The sequence below is a fragment of the Aspergillus flavus genome, chromosome 1 (genome assembly GCF_009017415.1).
Source record: "Aspergillus flavus chromosome 1, complete sequence".
NCBI lineage: Eukaryota > Fungi > Ascomycota > Eurotiomycetes > Eurotiales > Aspergillaceae > Aspergillus > Aspergillus flavus.
Window position 1 is genome coordinate 5,043,687 of NC_092406.1, and position 19,868 is coordinate 5,063,554.

The 19,868-nt window shown below is 49.1% G+C and overlaps 8 protein-coding genes across 8 annotated transcripts; 5 read left to right on the forward strand and 3 right to left on the reverse strand.

The window, feature by feature from the left end:
- The first annotated feature begins 619 nt into the window (after positions 1-619).
- On the forward strand, positions 620-4,811 carry F9C07_1137405 (putative beta-glucosidase E). The gene is made up of 3 exons (XM_041287925.2): positions 620-1,799; positions 1,870-2,041; positions 2,095-4,811. The coding sequence occupies exons 1-3, from the start codon at positions 1,251-1,253 to the stop codon at positions 4,518-4,520; spliced, it is 3,147 nt and encodes a 1,048-aa protein (XP_041140224.1). The 5' UTR covers positions 620-1,250; the 3' UTR covers positions 4,521-4,811.
- Positions 4,812-5,102: 291 nt separating this feature from the next.
- F9C07_10935 (uncharacterized protein) lies at positions 5,103-5,759 on the forward strand (the record flags this gene model as incomplete). Its single annotated transcript, XM_041287924.1, has 2 exons — positions 5,103-5,366; positions 5,421-5,759. 2 exons carry the CDS (start codon positions 5,103-5,105, stop codon positions 5,757-5,759), a joined length of 603 nt encoding a protein of 200 aa, XP_041140223.1.
- Positions 5,760-5,913: 154 nt separating this feature from the next.
- Positions 5,914-7,818, reverse strand: F9C07_10936 (putative choline transport protein; the record flags this gene model as incomplete). The annotated part of the gene is made up of 3 exons (XM_071507523.1): positions 5,914-6,157; positions 6,251-7,188; positions 7,247-7,818. 3 exons carry the CDS (start codon positions 7,816-7,818, stop codon positions 6,015-6,017), a joined length of 1,653 nt encoding a protein of 550 aa, XP_071366011.1. The 3' UTR covers positions 5,914-6,014.
- Positions 7,819-9,191: 1,373 nt separating this feature from the next.
- On the forward strand, positions 9,192-9,731 carry F9C07_2058465 (DRAP deaminase; the record flags this gene model as incomplete). Its single annotated transcript, XM_071508612.1, has 1 exon — positions 9,192-9,731. One exon carries the CDS (start codon positions 9,192-9,194, stop codon positions 9,729-9,731), a length of 540 nt encoding a protein of 179 aa, XP_071366012.1.
- Positions 9,732-10,586: 855 nt separating this feature from the next.
- On the forward strand, positions 10,587-11,704 carry F9C07_2228581 (Fructosamine kinase-domain-containing protein; the record flags this gene model as incomplete). Its single annotated transcript, XM_041287947.2, has 4 exons — positions 10,587-10,656; positions 10,707-11,396; positions 11,461-11,587; positions 11,644-11,704. 4 exons carry the CDS (start codon positions 10,587-10,589, stop codon positions 11,702-11,704), a joined length of 948 nt encoding a protein of 315 aa, XP_041140221.2.
- Positions 11,705-11,794: 90 nt separating this feature from the next.
- Positions 11,795-14,037, reverse strand: F9C07_2228582 (heterokaryon incompatibility protein-domain-containing protein; the record flags this gene model as incomplete). Its single annotated transcript, XM_041287937.1, has 2 exons — positions 11,795-13,417; positions 13,468-14,037. The coding sequence occupies 2 exons, from the start codon at positions 14,035-14,037 to the stop codon at positions 11,795-11,797; spliced, it is 2,193 nt and encodes a 730-aa protein (XP_041140220.1).
- Positions 14,038-15,366: 1,329 nt separating this feature from the next.
- Positions 15,367-15,788, forward strand: F9C07_10939 (uncharacterized protein; the record flags this gene model as incomplete). The annotated part of the gene is made up of 3 exons (XM_041287946.1): positions 15,367-15,458; positions 15,530-15,561; positions 15,631-15,788. 3 exons carry the CDS (start codon positions 15,367-15,369, stop codon positions 15,786-15,788), a joined length of 282 nt encoding a protein of 93 aa, XP_041140219.1.
- Positions 15,789-15,910: 122 nt separating this feature from the next.
- On the reverse strand, positions 15,911-19,399 carry F9C07_2279990 (amino acid permease). Its single transcript, XM_071510409.1, has 19 exons — positions 18,705-19,399; positions 18,618-18,651; positions 18,501-18,570; positions 18,382-18,454; positions 18,262-18,293; positions 18,104-18,168; positions 17,984-18,055; positions 17,822-17,936; positions 17,697-17,775; positions 17,619-17,653; positions 17,543-17,571; positions 17,460-17,492; positions 17,388-17,412; positions 17,132-17,333; positions 17,004-17,081; positions 16,822-16,950; positions 16,624-16,771; positions 16,474-16,552; positions 15,911-16,416 (listed from the first exon to the last, which is right to left on the reverse strand). Exons 1-19 carry the CDS (start codon positions 18,842-18,844, stop codon positions 16,316-16,318), a joined length of 1,539 nt encoding a protein of 512 aa, XP_071366013.1. The 5' UTR covers positions 18,845-19,399; the 3' UTR covers positions 15,911-16,315.
- Positions 19,400-19,868: the final 469 nt, after the last annotated feature.

A 19,868-nucleotide genomic window follows, 5' to 3' on the forward strand; every position in this document is an offset into this window, starting at 1 on the left:
TGATTTGTACTATTGACATCTAAGCCTGATTTGTGTCAATTGTTCAAATCGTTTGCGCCGCTGAACTCGTCGCACCAGTCGGCTGTTCGAACAAGTTCAGCAATTCAAGCAAGATAACTCATGTTTTCTTGCCAGTATGAGCTCGGCGCAAGCAAACAATGGAAGAGCGCAAGTTGCAATCAGCCATCGCTCCTGTTGCGGATGAGTGTCAGAAGGCTAAACGAGCGACAGCGCGTGCGGCTCAGCGCGCTCAAAACCAGGAAGAGGGACAGAAACTCCAGGAAGCGAATAGATCTCGACAGGCCGGATGATCCGCTACCATGAAGCCCAAGACCAAATCAAACAGGCCGAGGATTTCCAGATGAGAAGCAAAAACACATGAGGATCTTGGAAGGAGTCCGCGAAGCGAAAACTGACGCGGCGACACTCAACACTGCCATACTAATATGAAGAAAAGAGCGATCGCCAAATATAACCGGCAACAAAGACAGAGATCAATTGTTTCCCTGAAGAAGATCTCCTGTTGTTCAACAACGGTCTTGGATGCATTGGACACCGGTTGAAGTCATTATGATCCGGCCACAAAGCCACCGCAACCGGGTTGTCACGTGGAAGTATATTCCGACCACCTTATGAACACTAAACTTACTTCACTCCAGCTAGGTTTTAGTGTCGTATACCATAGAAATTGAATTGAGAGCAATATCTTATATACTCTATATTACTCGACTAGTATATAGCCGTTGTTTCCAGGGTCCAATGCAGAAGCAACGCACCAGACCTAATTAGGAGTCAGCACTAGGACGGAATGAGTAAGGCTGCATCGAATCCGACCCAAAGGAGCAAACTTAATGTCTCCGACGCTTGCGCTGTTTTCCCCGGATTCTCTCTCTTCTTTCACCAAGGCCAATTTCTATCCCTCTATTTTTCCCTTCTTTCCTTTTTCCAGATACTTGCCAGAAGAAATACTCGACATCTTTGTCTAATGCAGTTACTGATCCCAATCAAACGAACCCAGAGGATCGGCCCTCATGGCGTAATCTCCGAGATACCCGCCCTCTGATTGGCCCATCCAGGGTCTGGCCCGTTTGGCGGCAGTGAACAATCATTACTATTTCGGGTTCTGCACACTCCATCATATTTCTCCTTTTCGTCCCATGTGCGGAGGTCAAGTACCGACGTTCGGTTAACTCTTGCTTCCTTTTGTTTTCTTACACTCGTTTCTCCATGCTTCCTCGCGCCTAAACGCCATGCCTCCTCCCCCTTTCCGGGACGCACCATCATCCGCTAAGAGCTCTCAGCGGTACACTCCATTGCACGAATCGATCCCCGAAGAGCTCAACGATAAACAATACGGCTCGGATGCCGACTCTCTTCCCCTCTCCGACCCGTCTGATGGCGAGGATGACTCCGAGATTAGACTCCGTCGCGTTGACCGCAACGGAACCCGCAGTAATCAAGCAACCGCCTATGTTCCCGTCGTGCGAAAATCTGGCGATGTCGAAGCGTATTTCGATAGTATAGCCGAGGCAGAGCTGGAGTTGCTGTCGGCAAGTCGACAATATGACGGCGTGGATGACGACGACGATGATTCGGACGGATACGGTGTCGGGGTGAAAAGGGGACAGAGGCAGGGATTACTAAAACGGACACACGATGGTCGGACAGGTTGGCGGACGGTCTATTACTCAAAGTATTGGTGGCGTGCTCTGATTGGGGTTGTGGTGGTCTTGGTCCTCCTGGTGTTGGTATTCCTGGGCCTTGCGAGGTCGAAACAGGTTGGGGACGAGCTGGATTATGTATGTTGTCGCCCTGCTGCTTATAGAACGATTGCATGGGGATATAGTGGAGCGTGCTGACGAGCCACAGTCAATGATTCCGGCTGAATCTTGGTTTCCTAGCCCGCGGGGCGGAGCCTTAAAGGAATGGGCAGCGGATTATCAAAAAGCGGCGCTGTTGGTTGGGAATATGACCCTCATCGAAAAGGTCAACATCACGACTGGGACCGGTTGGCAGATGGGACTCTGTGTGGGTAATACGGGTATGTTTTTGTATGTCCTTGTGTGCGCCAAACAATTACTTACACACACTTAGGGCCGGCCGAATCTGTCCACTTCCCCTCCCTGTGCTTACAAGACGGCCCGATGGGAATACGATACGCGGATCACATTTCAGCCTTCCCACCTGGTTTGACTACGGGTGCCACCTGGAATCGCGACCTAATTCGGGAACGAGGGATTGCGATGGGGTTGGAGGCGCGTTTGAAGGGCGTCAATGTCCTTCTCGGGCCGTCAATGGGACCTCTCGGAATGATGCCCGCAGGTGGAAGAAACTGGGAGGCTTTCGGTTCCGATCCCGTGCTGCAGGGAGTTGCTGCCGCAGAGACGATCAAGGGCATACAGAGTAATGGCGTCATGGCTACCGCCAAACATTTCGTGATGAACGAGCAGGAACACTTTCGACAACCCTTTGAATGGGGGATTCCGACCGCGCTATCATCCAACGTCGGCGATCGTGCCTTGCATGAGGTGTTTGCATGGCCTTTTGCCGAGAGTATCCGCGCGGACGTAGCCAGTGTCATGTGCGCATACCAGATGGTGAACAACAGTCACGCCTGCGAAAACAGCAAACTCCTGAATGGGATTCTCAAAGACGAGCTGGGGTTCCAGGGATTTGTGCAGTCCGACTGGCTGGCTCAACGATCGGGGATCAACAGCGCATTGGGTGGGCTGGACATGAGCATGCCAGGCGATGGTTTGCACTGGGCGGACGGAAAGTCCCTGTGGGGCAGCGAACTGACCCGTGCCGTGCTCAACACGTCTATCCCCATGGAGCGACTGAACGACATGGTGACCCGTATCGTGGCGGCATGGTATCATCTCGGACAGGACCAATGGGAACGGCCACCGCCAGACGGGGAGGGCGGTCCCAACTTTTCCTCTTGGACCGATGACCAAACCGGCTGGTGGCAACAAGCCAGTGTCGAGGCAGGCGATCAGGATGGCGGATGGGGTATTGTTAACAAGTACGTGGATGCCGGCGCAGGGCACGGGGACATCGCGAGAAAAGTAGCAGCGGAAGGCATCGTCCTAGTGAAGAACAACAATAACACCCTACCGCTGTCTCGTAGCCCGCCGAGTCCTTATCGCATTGGGATCTATGGTGACGATGCTGGCCCGGCCTTAGGACCAAATGCGTGCCCCGATCGTGGATGCAGTCAGGGGACATTAGCGTCAGGCTGGGGTAGTGGGACTGTGGAATTTCCTTTCCTTGTGAGTCCTCTGGAGGCTTTGCAGGGTGCTTGGGAAACCGAAGTCGAGATAACCCCATATCTGCAGAATATGGTGATGCCCGTGAATGTTCAAGATAAAGACCTGTGTCTTGTGTTCGCCAACGCGAATTCCGGCGAGGGGTATATTCATGCTGGGGGAATTCACGGTGATCGTAATGATCTATTCTTGCAGAAGGGAGGCGACACATTGATTCAAGCCGTGGCTAACAACTGTGCGGGACCGACAGTGGTGGTTGTTCACGCTGTCGGCCCGGTCGTCGTGGAGTCATGGATTGATCTCCCAGGCGTGGATGCGGTGCTCTTTGCCCATCTGCCCGGTCAAGAAAGCGGCAATGCACTCGTGGATGTCCTGTTTGGCGACGTTGACGCGAGCGGTCGACTGCCATATACGGTTGGAAAGAGCCTGGAGGACTACGGACCAGGGGCACAAGTGCTATATGAAAACAATGCCCCAGTGCCACAAGTTGACTTCTTGGACGCGCTGTACATTGACTACCGGTACTTCGACAAATTTAACATCACGCCTCGATATGAGTTCGGCTTCGGTCTCTCCTACACCAGTTTCGAGCTGTCCAAGCTGTACATTAAGTCGATGCAATGGAAGTCCCGACTGCCCAAGTCGCGACCGCAAGACCAAGTCTCCCCGCCAGAGTATGATACTCGCCCACCCGTAAATGAAAATGTGCTTTTCCCGGAAGGGTTCCACGCGCTAAGCAAGTACGTCTACTCGTATCTGCCATCGCTGGATGGCGCAGCCGCAGCAAATTATACAGAATACCCCGACGGCTATGACTTGCCACGACAGCCGTCTGAAGCAGGAGGCGGCCTCGGTGGAAACCCGTCGCTATATGAAGAGATGGCTAAAGTGCAAGTGCAAGTGGCTAACACGGGTGCCCGCGCTGGTCAGACCGTGGTCCAGGCCTACGTGTCATTCCCATCGGACGTGGTAGAAGAGGGCGACTTAGTAGAGGTGCCGGTAGACGAAAAGGGGGAGACTGTGACCTTTGTGCCAAGTAAAGAACAGGTCGAATTCCCAGACCGGGTTCTCCGCAATTTCACCAAGATTGCTTTGGAACCGGGCGAAAAGAAGACAGTTGAAATGACTCTAAGCCGCAAGGATCTCAGTTACTGGAGTGCTCGCCAACAGAATTGGGTCATGCCGGACGGCGACTTTCAGATCTGGGTCGGGCAGAGTTCGCGGGATCTGCCCTTGCACGGCAAGTACTGAAACTGATGCCCATTCTGATTACCCTTTACAGTAAGCGACATACCTTGTAATTAACTTTACTTTTTTTTTAACTGCACATAGAATCTAGATATATATAGAGCAAGCTGCACAGCCATGAAACATAACATCATCGGCAATGGGAGTGCCACCCGATCCCTCCGCGAGAACCCTTCTTCCTTGGCTCTCAGCCACACGCTAGTAGCACCAGGAAACGGTCAAGACCCTGAGTCGCGGCCAGTGATATTCCGGCGGAAATTACCCACAGGGCCAGCCGATATCCTTCAGACCTGCCGATCGGGCCGATCATTGCTGTTAACCGCAGTTTCCGGACGGCAAATTCCTGTCCGATGTGGGGATTGTCTCACATAGATGCCTGGCCACATGCGAAAAATCGTTCACTATCGATGAACCGGGCACAACACTAGCGAGGTCACCATGATAACGAGTGACCGAAATTTCTAGAGCAGAAGTCCCGTATAAATAAATCCCTGCCACCCCTTCCTCCTAGCCGTATCACCTCCAAAACCTATAACATCTTTTTATAAACCCGGATATAAACAAAAATAATACCACTCGATCACAATGAAGTTCCTTGCCATTTCCTCCCTCGTTGCAGCAGTCTCTGCTCTTCCCTCTGTGCCTGCCCCTAAGGCTCAGAATGACCCGAACGCCTTCGGTGTCGTCGCCGCTCGTTCCGCCTCTCCCATCCACTTCCTTACCCTGAACGCCGCCAACTCCCACTTCTACCTCGGCGGAAAGGCCGCCACCTACTGCCCCGAGAACATCGAGAAGCTGGGCGCCTGCCCCCCGGGCAAGGAGACCGCTCTCCTCGGCGACAAGTACCTTGTAGGTGTTCCTCTTCACCCCGTATCAGCAAACAATGGCTAACTCAAAATCCAGGACGTCGCCGTCCCCGGTGGCCAGAGCATCTACGTCGACCCCCAGGGCGCCCTCTCCTTCACCACTCCTCACTCCGGCTACACTCCCCCCGGCTCCTCGACTGAGGGCTTCGCCTACAAGCCCGGCAAGAACGGCACCCTCGGCAGCTGGACCTACAAGAACGGCTTCATGGCCTGCCCCACCACCAACAGCACCATCGTGCCCGGTAACCCCAAGTGGCAGGTGTTTGCTGCCTCCAACAATGCCACCGTGCCCACCGGCAACGTCAGAGACTGCCTTGGATTCTCGGCTGTTGCTGCCCCATACACTGGACCCGCTGCTGCCTGGGAGTACATCTAAGTTTCTCGTCTAATCTATCCAAAGACCTAGATGGACAGAAGAACAAGATTACTCGGTTGGTATATATGATCCCAGATCAAGATGCACAGTGGGATATCGACGTGAACCATGTGAAATAACGTAATGGAGTCGAGGATTATGTATTATACGCATATTCTGTGAATATGAATCTGATTAATATCTAATGCACATTATCAATATATCAAACCCACATTCCACCCATTACTATATAAATGCATTAGTAAATCCAATCCATTAATCAGCATAATGCCCAACATGTTCCTCCACCTCCTGGTGTCTGGTATGCTGTCCCCGAAACCTCCTTTTCCCCCTCACCACCCAATCTACCGCAATAATACACCCGACAACGGCATACACCACACAAACGTAGTTCATATCTAGTCTCGTTAGCACATTCCACAACCCCCAAAAACAATAACCCAACCCAAACCCAAAGAGCCAACCAAAAGACAAAAGAAAAGGAAACTCACTCCCAGTCGTAACCGGATAAACACTCGGAAACGAATAAACGACCAAACAAAACACCGTCCAACCCAGAACAACCCAATTACAAACCCAACCGACCCTCCCCAACCAAAACGGTCCATGGGAAATATTCCCCCTCCCCTTATACAACAAAGCAATAACAGGAACAACATAACTCGAATAAAGCAAGACAATACACGCCGAGACCATGCTATTGAAAGCCGTCGAAGAACCCAGATACAACAGACCCAGTAACCCGACGATGAAGCAGCTGACGCTGTGCGCGTTAAAGGGCACGTCGAGGGTTGGGTGAATCTTCGCCAAGAAGGGAGAGAAAGGAAGGCCGCGGTCTCGGGCAAAGGACCAGCAGAGACGGGATTGCCATGTGTGGCAGGCGATTAGGCACCCGATTCCTGTGACTAGGATGAGGGATTCGAGGGCTATGGCGCCTGCTTTGTTCTGCAGGGCTTGGTGGAAGAGGGCGAGGATGGGGACGCCGGTGGGGGTGGAGAGGATTGGGTCTAGGTTGGTGACGCTGAAGAACATGGCTATGCAGTAGAACCAGGAGGTGGTGAAGCCGATCGCGACGGTGGCGAGGATGGCGATTGGGATGGAGCGTTCGGGGCGGGAGACTTCTTCGGCGAGGTGGGTGGCTGAGTCGAGGCAGGCGAAGACCCAGTTTGGGTTGATGAGGCCGACGAGGAAGGCGAGGCCGTCGGAGGGCCAGCCGGTTGAGTTGACGAAGTTGGCGAAGACGAATTTGGCGTTGGCGTGGGAGGGGGCTGTGGCGGGGACGGTGATGAGGATCACGGCGAAGGAGATGAGTGAGATGTAGAGGGTTGCGGTGGCGACTGTGGGGAGGGCTTTGCCGATGCAGTTGAAGAGGAAGGTGAAGAGGTTGATTACTTCGTAGGCGACTACGGAGTGCCAGGGCTTGGGGACGCTGTGGGTTTTCTGGTTAGATGGGTGTTTGGCGAGGTTTTGCTGGTGTGAAGACGTACAAGTCTGGATGGGATAGCTGCCACATGCCGACGCCGGCGGAGCCTAGGCTTAGGGCTACACTGGCGCAGGTGAAGATGGCGCCGGCCCAGGCGAGCCATCCTGTGAGGTACGAGGCGAATGCGGCGTATCTTTTGGGGGAGAGCTCGCTGGCCCAGAAGTATTGTCCGCCGGCGTTGGGCATGGCCGAGGCCAGCTCGGACAGCGTGACGCCGACGCAGGTCGAGACGAAGGCGATCCAGGGAATTCCGTAGATGGTCAGTACTGTTCCACCGGACTTGATACCGGTGATCAGCGAGGCGGAGATACCGAACCACGAGTTAGCCAGCGAGAAGGCCACACCCAGTAACGATATCACGGAGAAATTCCGCTGCATGTCCTGTGTGTAGCCCATCTCTGCCAGCCTTCTCACGTCCCCGTCCAGATTGCCTGCTGGGCCGTCGCCATCGGTGGCCGTGGTGACGACCTTGTCTGTTTTCGACGTTCGCATGGCGAATTCCGTAGGGCTGTGGTGCACGGGCTGCAGCAACGTGTAGCTGCGCGGGCGAGGGGAAAATAGCGTTTTTAAGAACATTTGCAGTTACGATGGACAAAAGTACAGTTGCATTGGGGAGTGGCGCAAGGGGCTCAATCGGTTGCGATCAATTGGTGATCGATTCAGGCCGCTGGTTGTACAAAATTGATGCAAGCTGCTGGTTGGGGCAGGAAAGTAAGGGGCGATTGAATGTTTTTGTGGGCACGCGACAGCTCGACGAAGTAAACAATAACGCGAGAGAAAGACAAGAAATTAATTGAAATAAGGACAGACTAGCTGTGCCCCAATGCAGTCAGTAAGAGGCCTAAGTCGACAATTATAAAACCATGTCAAACACGGTGATATGCTCCAGCTATTGAAAGAGTGCGATCGGAGCAAGAAATGAATAAGGAAAGGAACGGCGTATAAACCAAAGTAAATAGGTTATTCCCTGCAGTGACGCTAGAGTCAAGATTTGGGTTCTTAAGGTTTCTTATGGAGGGTCGCACTGGTTAAGGCCGTGGTTGAATCAGTCAATGAGACGATGGGATCTTTCCATTGGATAGTGCAACCGTGGCAGGAGATTAGTCTCCTGTGTGATGTCGATGGCTGTTCCTCGTATCTTCCCATAGGATCCTTCTTGTTATCGGCAGGGATAAAACACGACCGGCGTCTCTTGGCCTTGGACGGCGCCCCTCATGCACGTGTGGAGATCTCGAATTCGCTTCTGAAAAGAACAGCTGAACGATCAGAAAGAAATACTACAATGTCTGGAACAAATGGTTCTGCAGTTGAGATTAGAATGTTTGAGTCTCGCCAGTCCCTTACTCGGCATCTGGGGATATTTATGAGGGCCAACACCCCCACGTGAGCGATAAGCCTGCAACCCAACCAGATGCAGGCGAACGCCCAAATAGCTTTCTGTATTCAGGAAGTAATCGTTACACCCACATCAATTGACGGAGGACCTCTAGTGATCCCTTTCAGAGCCATGTTTGATCGGCAGCCTACGGGAGCAGAAGGCGACATAGTTATCGATCACCAGGGCTTTCGGGACATCACGCGTTTATGTTTAAGAACCTTGGTATTTTTGTCATTTTGGCGAACCAATCGTGCATATTTCTATTTCTTCTAATGCGCTCTGCGTTTCATACTGGGAATTTCTTTGATTTGAAAATTCAATGCACTATGCGCTAAGTGCTTTTACCTTCGAACTAATTAAAAAGACAATCGTAAGGAACCCTTGATTAATTGACGGTCATATATATCCTAGGGCACCCCTACAGTCCCATGACAGTTTCAAGCCTAAGGTAACACCATATCATCCCTGACTAGGGTAACTCCTTAACGAGATCCACACTATTCGGTTGGAAAATATCTGAACATGCCCAGTACTTTTGAGAAAACTTCACTGTACCACCCTTGACAAGACAATGACATCTCCAGATTGTCACCCAAACATCGCAGTCGGAGACCACAAAGGGTATATGGAATGTGCCCTTGAAAAAGCCCGTCTGTCCCCTCCCTCACCTACAAAGTTCTGCGTGGGGGCAGTGCTAGTCGATGCTGATCGAAACGAAATTCTATCCACCGGCTATTCAATGGAACTTCCGGGAGATAGACCCGGAGATCCAGGAAACACACATGCAGAGCAATGCTGCTTCATCAAGGTGGCTGACCAGCACAATGTGCCAGAAGCGGAGCTGGTTGAAGTATTACCAAGGAATACAGTTCTTTATACTACCATGGAACCATGCAGCAGGCGGTTGAGTGGCAATAGAACTTGCGTGCAAAGGATATTGGGACTGGCCAGCTCACTCAAGGTCGTGTATGTGGGAATCACAGAGCCGGAGACCTTTATCGCTGATAACACTGGTAGAAAGATACTGGAAGATGCGGGCGTCCAGGTTATATGCGCGGAGGGAATGGAAGACCGTATTTTAGAAGTCTCTACAGCGGGGCACAATAAGTGAGCCAACACCTGAGGGCAGACAAGCCTTTACAACGACTTGAATACAATTCAATTTCAGATCAAGTATAACTTACAATTCCCTATGCGTAAGAATCTAGATGACTATAATCATAGTATTAGCGAGCTTAGTTGATAACTCTAGGGATTTAGTAATTGGCCAAGTATAAGGTACTGTTTTCGCGGCAAAGCCAATCGCCAATTTAAGTGAGATGAACGGGATAAAATAGAGCTAAAATGTAGAATTAATCTTGTTTAAGTCGAAAGCCTACGAGTCAGTCGGTTTATCTTTCTATCTATATCCTACAGACATATTATTGTTGATACCATTCTTCGGATAAAGGAAATGCATAAATCAAGCTCGAAGGTGACCAATATCCGGGAATAACCTCTATAATCAGTGTGAACGATTCCAAAGTTGTAGAAGTGTGAACTGTGTCTACAAATGAATCTATTTTTCCTTTTTAATAGTGCATGATTGTCTCTACTGATAGTCAACCATATAAGATGTCTTAAAATTCTATGCTGGTGGGGACGTGAGCCGAGGCGTTGAGCGCAACACGAATATCTACGATTACCCCACCAGGTACCACCAGGTGGGCGCTTAGGATTTTCGCGACTGTACATTGCTCCGCCATGCTAAACATTGACTCTTCCTCTCCTGTGTCCACTGGCATCTCTAGAACTATTTTTTTTTATTTTTATTTTTTTTCCTAAACATATCACATAGCCTGTATTTGTTCAGCACAAGTGAGCCCATCGACCCTTAGAAAAACCCCTCGTTTGGCTCTTGTCGGCACTATAAAGCGTATCAAATCTGACGAGCTCAGGTGAAAATCATAGTCAGGACATCAGGGTCATGGGAGATACTGGGACCTATGTCCCGAATTTTGATGCGGAGAATACAGTTGACCCCAGCGTTGTTGCCAGTGAGCATCATTATTAGCGTCGAGCATGTCCCATACTGACGATAGACAAGACTTACCTAAAGGATGTCGTGTTGTATCCACAGAGAGTCATGGAATCAGCTTTTGGGGCCACACTGGCCGCATAAATGTCGAATTAGAGGACGGAACTCCGTTCTCATTCTTCATGAAGGTTGTGTCTAACGAACGCGGCAAGAACATGGTTCATGGGGAATACGAGTCAATGAAGGCGATACATACTCTTCTGCCGGACTTCGCACCAAAGCCAATCGCATGGGGAACTTACCAGGACGTTCCAGACATGCATTATCTTCTATGTGACTATCGAGAGATGACAGATGACATGCCAGATCCACATAAATTTGCTGCGCGCCTTGCGACTCTGCATGAAAGCAGTAAGTCGCCGACGGGAAAGTTTGGCTTCCACATGACTACATACAGCGGCAATCTACCTCAGATGACCGAGTGGGAAGACAGCTGGGAGACTTTCTTCGCAAAAAGTTTGAAGAAAGCCCTTGATCTGGAGATAAAGGCAAAAGGACCAGACCCAGAACTAGATCATCTGCTCCCGCTCCTCTTTGACAAAGTTATACCTCATCTGCTGCGTCCGCTTGAGTCAGATGGCCGGTCTGTAAAGCCCTCGCTTGTTCACGGAGATTTGTGGTATGCAAACTCAGGGATTGACGTGGAGACGGGCGACTCTCTTGTGTTTGATGCCTGCTCCTTCTACGCGCATAATGAATGTATGTTCTATCGTTTAGCTCTTAGACTAACAGTGTTCTTGCTAACATCTCGGGCTACATATAGATGAGTTTGGCCAGTGGCGGCCTATCTGTAACCGATTTGGCGACGAATACCTGGCAGCGTATCACTCATATGTCCAGGTATCGGCACCTGAAGAAGATTATGATGGCCGGCTGGATCTTTACAAGTTGTGAGCATGCCCACGAACCTGTAACAAATGATCATTAAGGACTGACTCTTTGATAGGAGATTCAACACTCATGTCTCTGCCCTATTTACAGAGAATAACACACTTAGAGAGCAGTAAGAGTTCATTTTAATTCTAGAGGACACTCTTTGTACTAACAAAAGCCGCTAGGATGCTCAACGATATAAAGGACCTTGTCCAGAGATATGGTTAAAACAAATCATCTAGTGTAGTCGGGCCTAGGTTAGCCTTCACATTCCAATATCTTACATGCGGATTCTGGGAAAGCTTTCTCCTTAGCACATCTAGGATAATTACCAAGTCTCTTCCCCACTTTTTGTTTGATTTTGCCGCCATGAATATGTTTTCAGTGATTTGGAGCTCGTTCTCTCGTCGGACGAAAATTGATCTCATAATATCCATTGGATAGCCTGGATTTTGAGCCGCTGCCAGAAGTATCTTTTCCGTAATTCTGATTTCTTGTCCTGCTCGGTCAAGTATAAAGCTCATAAGTTCACCGCTGTTTGTTTGATTTGCGGCTGCTTCTTCAAGCACTTTTTCAGTGATCGGAAGCTCGTTCCTTCTTTGGGTGAAAAGGAATTCCATCCACCGTAGAGCATCGTCTGACTTTACAATTTCAGCCATTGTATCTTCCGCAATCATAGCAAAGTCTCCTCTTCGTCGGGCTATATCCACCATGCTTCTCAGTATCGCCACGTCACTCGGCACGCTCCATGACATGGCAATGTTCATTATCGCTGTGAATATGGGTAAGTAAGCCTCCTCAGCTTTCGGGCCATAGAAGTCCAACGCTTGTGGAAAGTGTTCCAGCGCCTGTTCAAACTTCTCCGAATCAACCAATATTAGTCCAAGATTTTGTAATCTATGTAACTTAGGCAGTTCAACTGCTAACTCTCTCTTCGCACGTTCTGGTAATCGACGATCCATAAGCCATGCCCGATCTTTTTCATTTTCGAGTCTTCCGGAGAACCCTTGCCATTCCCAGACAAGCAGGAAATCCCTTGGGTATAAGGCTACCGACTGTAGAAGGCCGTTCCACTCATCGATTTCCCCCCCATTCGCAGATTGTATCCCATGCATTGAGTAATCTGCACTGTGAGGAACGAAGCCAAGCGTAATAACGGCACAGTGATCACCACATGGCCTTATGAGTGTAGGCTTGGACGCTCCTTGCAAAACACAGACGATATCACCCTTTTTTATCAGCCCCGGCCATTTACAGAAGGTCCACATATCCCCATCTCCTCTCTCATCTCCACCTGTCAATTGCATGGTGACAAACGCATTGTGGCTATTATCCCACATATTGTCTTTGGATGAGTTCAGCTTCACCCTTATTACCACGCCAAGAACACAACCTTTACCCTTGATCACTGCAATATCTTCATCGTCCCATGTCTGTACACATGCCTGCTCACCAACATAAAACCTGATAAGTCGACAGGTTATATCCTTCCATGACACGGTATAGACAGGCAATATGGCCCCCGGACCATGATTATCGGAGCTCATGCCTAGTAGAGCATAAACCTTGTCCCGGCAATCAGTAGCTTCATGGTTGTTATACATGGTTGTCAAATCTGCTAATGAACGTATGTGAAGGGAAAGTTTATCAGGACCAGCAATCACGCGCTTATGTCGCAAGGTCGCATTCTTTATTAGAAATACCGCCATGCCGATCTGATCTCGCATGTTCGCATCGACAATGAGCGTTTTCAGTGCCGTTAGACCAGAAGCGAAGGCATGTCCGTCGATTTCAGCGGAATGACATGCTATCAGGATATGTCGCGCTGCAGCAATCTCTTGAAGTACCTGAAACTGTCAGGATCCCTCTTAACACTCTAAATTGCTTACTATCTTACCCAGACACGCCGAAACCACGACCGTTCAAGTAAAGCGAGAACCGCTTTTTCCTCGTCCATGCCTGTCCTACAGTAACCCTCTGCAGCCTTTTGTATTACCTCGAGGGCTCTACCGCCTTCATCGGAGGTCTTGTCATCATGGATGCTGGTAGCCTCCTCTTCAAGCCAAACGATTACACAGCTCGCTTTGGCAAATATCTCGGCCATAAACTGGACCTGGCTACCCCGCTCATCTAAATCAGTCTGATTGATGCATACAGCATCTATCCATATCACGCGTTCGATAAAGCGATCTCGAAGATGTAATAACGCCGCATAGAGATTCGTTGTCACGGCTAAGCAGCCATCATCGAGGAAAATAGAGTAAGGCTTTTCCGGGGAGCCCCATACATACGACAGGGCCTCGTACCGGTGGGTCCCTACCACATAGCTGTGGAGAGGATAGTCAAACAGTTGACATTGTATTGGAGCATGTTTATCCTGATGTGGCAGCAGTCGGAGTAAGCGGATATAGCCTTCCGGTAGAGGAGAATAAAGGTATATTGGTGGACTAGAGGGTACGAGCTCCATATTTTCAGAAGCGATATGTACAGTGAATGATCTTGTGAAGAAATATCTGGGAAACAGGTACAAATTCCAGCTGCTGGTGGGTAATTGATGTGTGAATCTCCATAAGCGCCGTCACCCCACCATCGGGTATTGGTCTGCATACGAGCTCTCAGCCTTGTGGGATTCACCTCATTTCACCCCTCATCTTCTGTTTCCTGGGATATCAATCATGTTATTATTATTTGCTTGTTGAGTAGTATATCTCGGTGGATAGTCGGCGTGGTTCCATCCTGTCCATATACCTATTCCGGTGCCCTTCCGCAACTACACTGGATAGTCCTAGGTATGATTTGATGAGAACTTCCCAGATAATGCTTCATAACGATATGCAATATAAAAGAAATGTAGCTGGACGTGTGATCTTCCAGGATCAATCAATCAGAATTCCATCAACTAATTAGTGTCTAACAATTGGCTTCCTAGTTGTGCACTTGCTGGTGACGCAGAATCTCCACCGAGCGCCAAACTGTCATACCCGGTACATAGAAGAAAGATAATAAGTGGAAGTTATAGGATCACCAATTAAACGTACTGTGTACGGTGCATCGCCCTTGTAACTACTACTCAACTGCGTTCGGGGCCGTCTGTCTCGTGATTATTGCTTGAAACCCTAATCCCGACAATAATGAACAGGCTTTCCTGCAAAAAGGCTATCCCCACCTACACCGTATGTGTCTTAGATCGCCTCGCACACCCCAATATAGTGTCTAAGCTGTATAGAAAGGAGATGAGTGCCAGTCGCGGTCGGCAAGCATTGTAGAGCTTCATGCCAAGAGCGTAGGGACTGGATGGAGCTGCTCCGGGGAATCAAGTAAGTGCGATGACAAAATCATACAAGCAGATAGGGCGTCATCAAGAGACAAAAAGGACATGATCGCCGAGGATCTTCAGACCAAAGACTCATTGGATACGGTTCAATATGCATATACTTGGATCCGAGCTCGGGTAGAGACCACGGTAGTTAAGCAAAGGCAGGACGGAAATATCTTTGGTCAAACCAGATTACTTCCTAAGACACGGGTAAAATCGCGGAAGGTGTTAGATCGGGGTATCATTGCATCAATAATGTCATGATGATCAGCAGCTGCAAGAGTTTCATGATTGACGTTGAAGATCATTGAATTCCAATCATACGATTTCCGATCATGCCACACTAAATCACATCACTGACTCTCCACAATTATAACCAGAGATATAAGAATACTCTCCCCAACCCCATTAAGAACTCTAATTTCCCCAAGATTTCCATTTCCACCGTGAACAAGTTTTACCCCATACGTACATCCAAAGATGGATACTTCCACCACCCCGTCCGCACCACAGCGCCCGCACTTCAAGCGGCCTGTTTACATTCCTCCTGTCAAGGGCAATATTGGTAAATGGTATATTTCACTTATTCCCTACTTCATTGATTTTAGGAAGAAGAAAAGGTACTAACAAACCATGAATCCAGGTACCTCCCAACCATGGGAATGATAGCCCTCGGTAAACCTCTCCTCTCTTGACCTCCATAAACCCTCCCAACACATCACTCTAATAATATGGTCATCGCAGGCTTCGGCGTCTACAATTACTACAACGCCCCCACTCCCGCCTACGACCCCGAGGAAGCAGAACGTCTCCGCCGCAACAAAGCCTTGATGGATGCATACGGAGACAAAGAGACCTTACAAGATATCGAGCGCGCGTTCGCTCTCTACGAGATTCAGTAATCTCTGACTGTCTCGACGAATGATCATGATCTCGGACTGGTTCTGATAGGATAGGATACTGCATTTGTGGAGTTTGGGTGCTTGGATTGTAGCGATGATTTTGGTTTATTTATGTTATTATTTTATTTAACGTGAGATCTGGGATCTTGGCTGTATGCTGGCATATGAGTTAATTATATTTTTTTTTTATCTGATATGGTCTTGTGTGCTCCTAAGTGAATGAAGTAGTGTTGTCAGTCTTGGTGCTGTGATCTGTCGAATCGACAGCTTGGTAACCTTTGCTTTGTACTGCTGCAACCCTCAGGCCATTGGTTATGCTGGTCTCGTAATACATTAGGTCAGGGTACCCTTAGACTCTTCTGATTGGATAGTATTACAGCTTTGCTGTGGCTGTTCGGAGTTTATTCGTCGCCTGGTCATGCAACGTCGCAACAAGAACAAGACATCCCTCATGCACAGGTAACAAATACCACTCTACTATTTATCCAGGACATTAAGTAGTAAACTGCATCTCCGGACAAAGCTAGCTAGGTCTCAACCCTAGGCCCCGTGAAATTCCTCCGTCCATCCACAATCCACTGCACAACCGACACCAGGACGATAATCCCGAATGCAACGATACAGTAATCTACATCTGTCAGCATACACACTAGATAGAACTAGAGAATTCCCTGGATATACATACTCATGCTACTCCCCGTCACCGGCCGAGAAGGAGGGAACAGAAACAAGACAGTCGTCAGAACGATATAAGCCAGGGAGATCTACGATACACACACCATTAGTTGACACCATATCTATCACTCAGACCGGAATAGAAGCTATGACAACTTACAATATCAATTACCCATCCGATAGCATTCGGGATCTGGAACTTCCGATCGGGTAATGTTTTCCGTCCGCGGAGGCAGTTGACAGCGATCGGCATGGCGTAGGATAGATCCAGTGCTACGACGGAGGATGAGACGATGGCGTTGAAGGCACTTTCTTGTTAGTTGGGTATTCTATTGTTGATGTTGTAGATAGAACCTACCTTGAAGACCCAAGGAAGATCAGACCGAATATTATAACGACTAATGTGGTCAATGCCAGTGCATTCAGAGGTAGTCCGAGTCTCTGGTGGACATGGGCGAAGAATCGCGATGCGGGGAGACCACCGTCCCTTGCTTAAGTTAGTAGGTCTTCCTTTTCAAAGAACCAGTATATGTGACTCACCGAGCGAATGCAAAAATCATCCGACTACTCGTCGTCATCACGCTGAGTGTGGCGAAGACCAGACAAACGAGAGGTAACCTATCTCGTTAGTTCATACTGTCGATTCAAATGGTACAAAGTAAACATACATGAGCAGACATATCGCGCCGGCAGTATTTTGGGTCGCGTGGAGAAGAATCTGCAGCAGAGGCCCTGCTTTTGAGCTCACCACGTCGGTGATGTCGCCTGCGACGAAGAGCAGGACGATCAGAAAGACGGAGCCGGTGAAGGTACCAATTCCGACACAGGTTAACATGACTTTGGGTCCTTTGACGGATGGATTCGGGATTTCTGTGTTTCAATGAGGGTTAGTCTGGTCTCGTGATGTGTGTCGGATTTGCTGACCTTCGATCATGTGGACCACAGCATCCTGGAATGATTAGCATTATGATGGATTACCAGTTAGATTCGACATACGAATGCAGTGACACCCAATCCTCCTTGTAGGAGCTAAAGAATTAGTATGTTTCGTTCTCAAATGAGTCTGGATGGAGACAAACCCCCAGTAACCATGCCACGCCATCAGGCCCTATTAATCATTAGCGACATTCTGTCTCTCAGGTGTTGCAAACTCACAGCCAGTTTGGTTCACAAAGTCGCAGAATACGAAGCTATCTCATTAGCTAATGCATCTCAGTCTGAGAGGATACTCACTAGGCAGAGTTATAGTCTGGAGAAGCGCACGCCAGCACAGTGATAGAAACCAGAACAAAGCCGCCAATCGACCAAGTAACTACCACATTTAGAACCGAGCGCATACAGTTTCAGGGCATACATACAAGCGCCACGGTAGATGAGTGGTAGCACAGAATTCATGAACGCGTTAATCACGAACGCGCCCAATGTGATACCCACGTAGATAAGAAACTGCTGCCATCGCTGCCATTCAAAGTCCTAGCCACATTCAGTGTGAAATATGTAACAAAGAAAAGGAAACCTACCGGATATACCGCGGAGACTACTCCCGCAATCAACTGGCTTGAAAGAAGGGAGTTGGTGGCCACCAGCGCAACCTATAGAGTCAACTTCGCTCCTAGCCTGATTTCCACCGGGGCACTTACCCAACCCGCGACATTAACCCAGCCGGTAATCCAAGACAAGATCGGAACCCATTGCGGCCAAGATACTGTCTTGTTTAGCATGCGGAAACCTAATGCATTGGGCCAACATACCAACTGACGACATTAGTGAGACGATCGTATGCAAGGGATAGACTACTTACCAGCTACCCAATGATATTGTCCACCCGCCCTACAGATACACTCGCAGGTAAGCCCCCGGTTCTCCCTCGTATTTCTTCGTTTGTTCTTTTTGCTTCTTTGATTGCCAAGAAACTCACGTTGGGAATGCCGAGAGAAATTCAGCCAGGGATGCTGCGATGCACAGATTGCAAGTGCCAGCTGTTACCAGACCTACAACCGTAAGCGATATTCGACAGTGTTGGATTGAGATACTCACCCCAAATTACACTAGTACTACCACCCGATGTCAAACTTATGGATAAACTCGCAGAGAGGGCCGTCCAAGACTATAGTTCGTTAGTGAGGACTTAATCCGGGTGGCTTTAACATTTACATTAAGCACCGCGAAAGCCAAACCAAGCATAGAACTAAACACGAATCAGCATTTTAGCCGATAAGCCAGATCCTTGGGTCAGCTTACAGGGTGGAAAAGTTCCGATGCAATTCCGGCTTATGGCCCATACGAGCCAGCTGCGCATCGTCTTCCGGTACGTATTCAACCTTTGATTCCTCCATGGCGGTCGATGAAAGTATGTTTGGGAGAAAGTGTGGTGGATCCATACTTGCAGAATTGACAGTATTAATATCTAATTATTGTTCCTTGGTTTATTGAGAAGCCAAGATGGAAACGGAATGTCCAACCTCGGATGCGGGGAAGTTAAGCTAGGGCTTGCCGACTTGATTGATTTAATTTGGTCCTGATAAAGGACGAGTCATCTCGCTGCAGCAATGTATCTGATTTGCCAGCTAGCACTTAAGGTGGGCCCCATCCAAGGGGCTATGGATCAAAGCAAAGAGTTAGCTCTTATTAAACTAATTAACCCACTATTTAAGCATCCTAACTGGCCACGCCAAATGCTTATCAACCCTCCCACATGACAAGAGGTTCGATCCGCCTGGACTTACCCATCTCGTGCTAAACTTCCTGACCACCAGCCCAAACGTCTACTAACTAGTCCGATTAGCATGCCAAGACTGTCCTGCTGATCACTGGCCGCTGCAAATCGCCTCACTGGCGATCTGGTGAGCTGGTGCAGAGATAACCCATTGTACCAGTCACTGAACGCCAAGCGAAGGTCATGTACCAGATATGACTTGCCCAGTGCAGCCCAGTAGTGAATACAAAAGCTCTGCGTAGCGCTCCTGTATTCCGTTTAGAACCAAACATCGTGTAAGCTTTAGACAAGATGCATTTCACGTTTTCAGTATGTTCGAGTCTCTTACTGGTCACCGGAACCATAAAGTCGGCCTTCGCTCATGTCGCACAACCTCCACCCGGGGAAAGGATATGCACGGAAACCACAGTGGCGATCTTGTAAGATAATAATAACCTTTTTGTGGTGTCGCAGGGGTCTAACGTAACCCAGAGGAGGCGGGATGGCCGGTATCACGGCAGCAGTAAGTGGTATCATCGAGGCTGTCAAGCCCCAGAAAGGAAAAATAGGATAATTATTCATGGATTTATGTGACTAGCAAGCTTTGTCAAACGCATCGATTCACGACTTTCTCATTCTCGAGTATCGAAATACTATTGGCGGGCGCGTATGGAGTACGGACTTTGGTCAGGACAAGAATGGGAAGCCCT

Bases quoted from the DNA above. Each gene is read 5' to 3' on its own strand.
- F9C07_1137405 (XM_041287925.2), top strand. From the start codon at position 1,251: ATGCCTCCTCCCCCTTTCCGGGACGCACCATCATCCGCTAAGAGCTCT. The intron at 1,800-1,869 runs GTATGTTGTCGC...GACGAGCCACAG, and splicing joins TTGGGGACGAGCTGGATTAT to TCAATGATTCCGGCTGAATC. The intron at 2,042-2,094 runs GTATGTTTTTGT...ACACACACTTAG, and splicing joins ACTCTGTGTGGGTAATACGG to GGCCGGCCGAATCTGTCCAC.
- F9C07_2279990 (XM_071510409.1), bottom strand. From the start codon at position 18,844: ATGGATCCACCACACTTTCTCCCAAACATACTTTCATCGACCGCCATG. The intron at 17,334-17,387 runs GTCAGCAAATCC...ATTGAAACACAG, and splicing joins TGTGGTCCACATGATCGAAG to AAATCCCGAATCCATCCGTC. The intron at 16,772-16,821 runs GTAGGTTCTATC...CTAACAAGAAAG, and splicing joins ATCTTCCTTGGGTCTTCAAG to TGCCTTCAACGCCATCGTCT.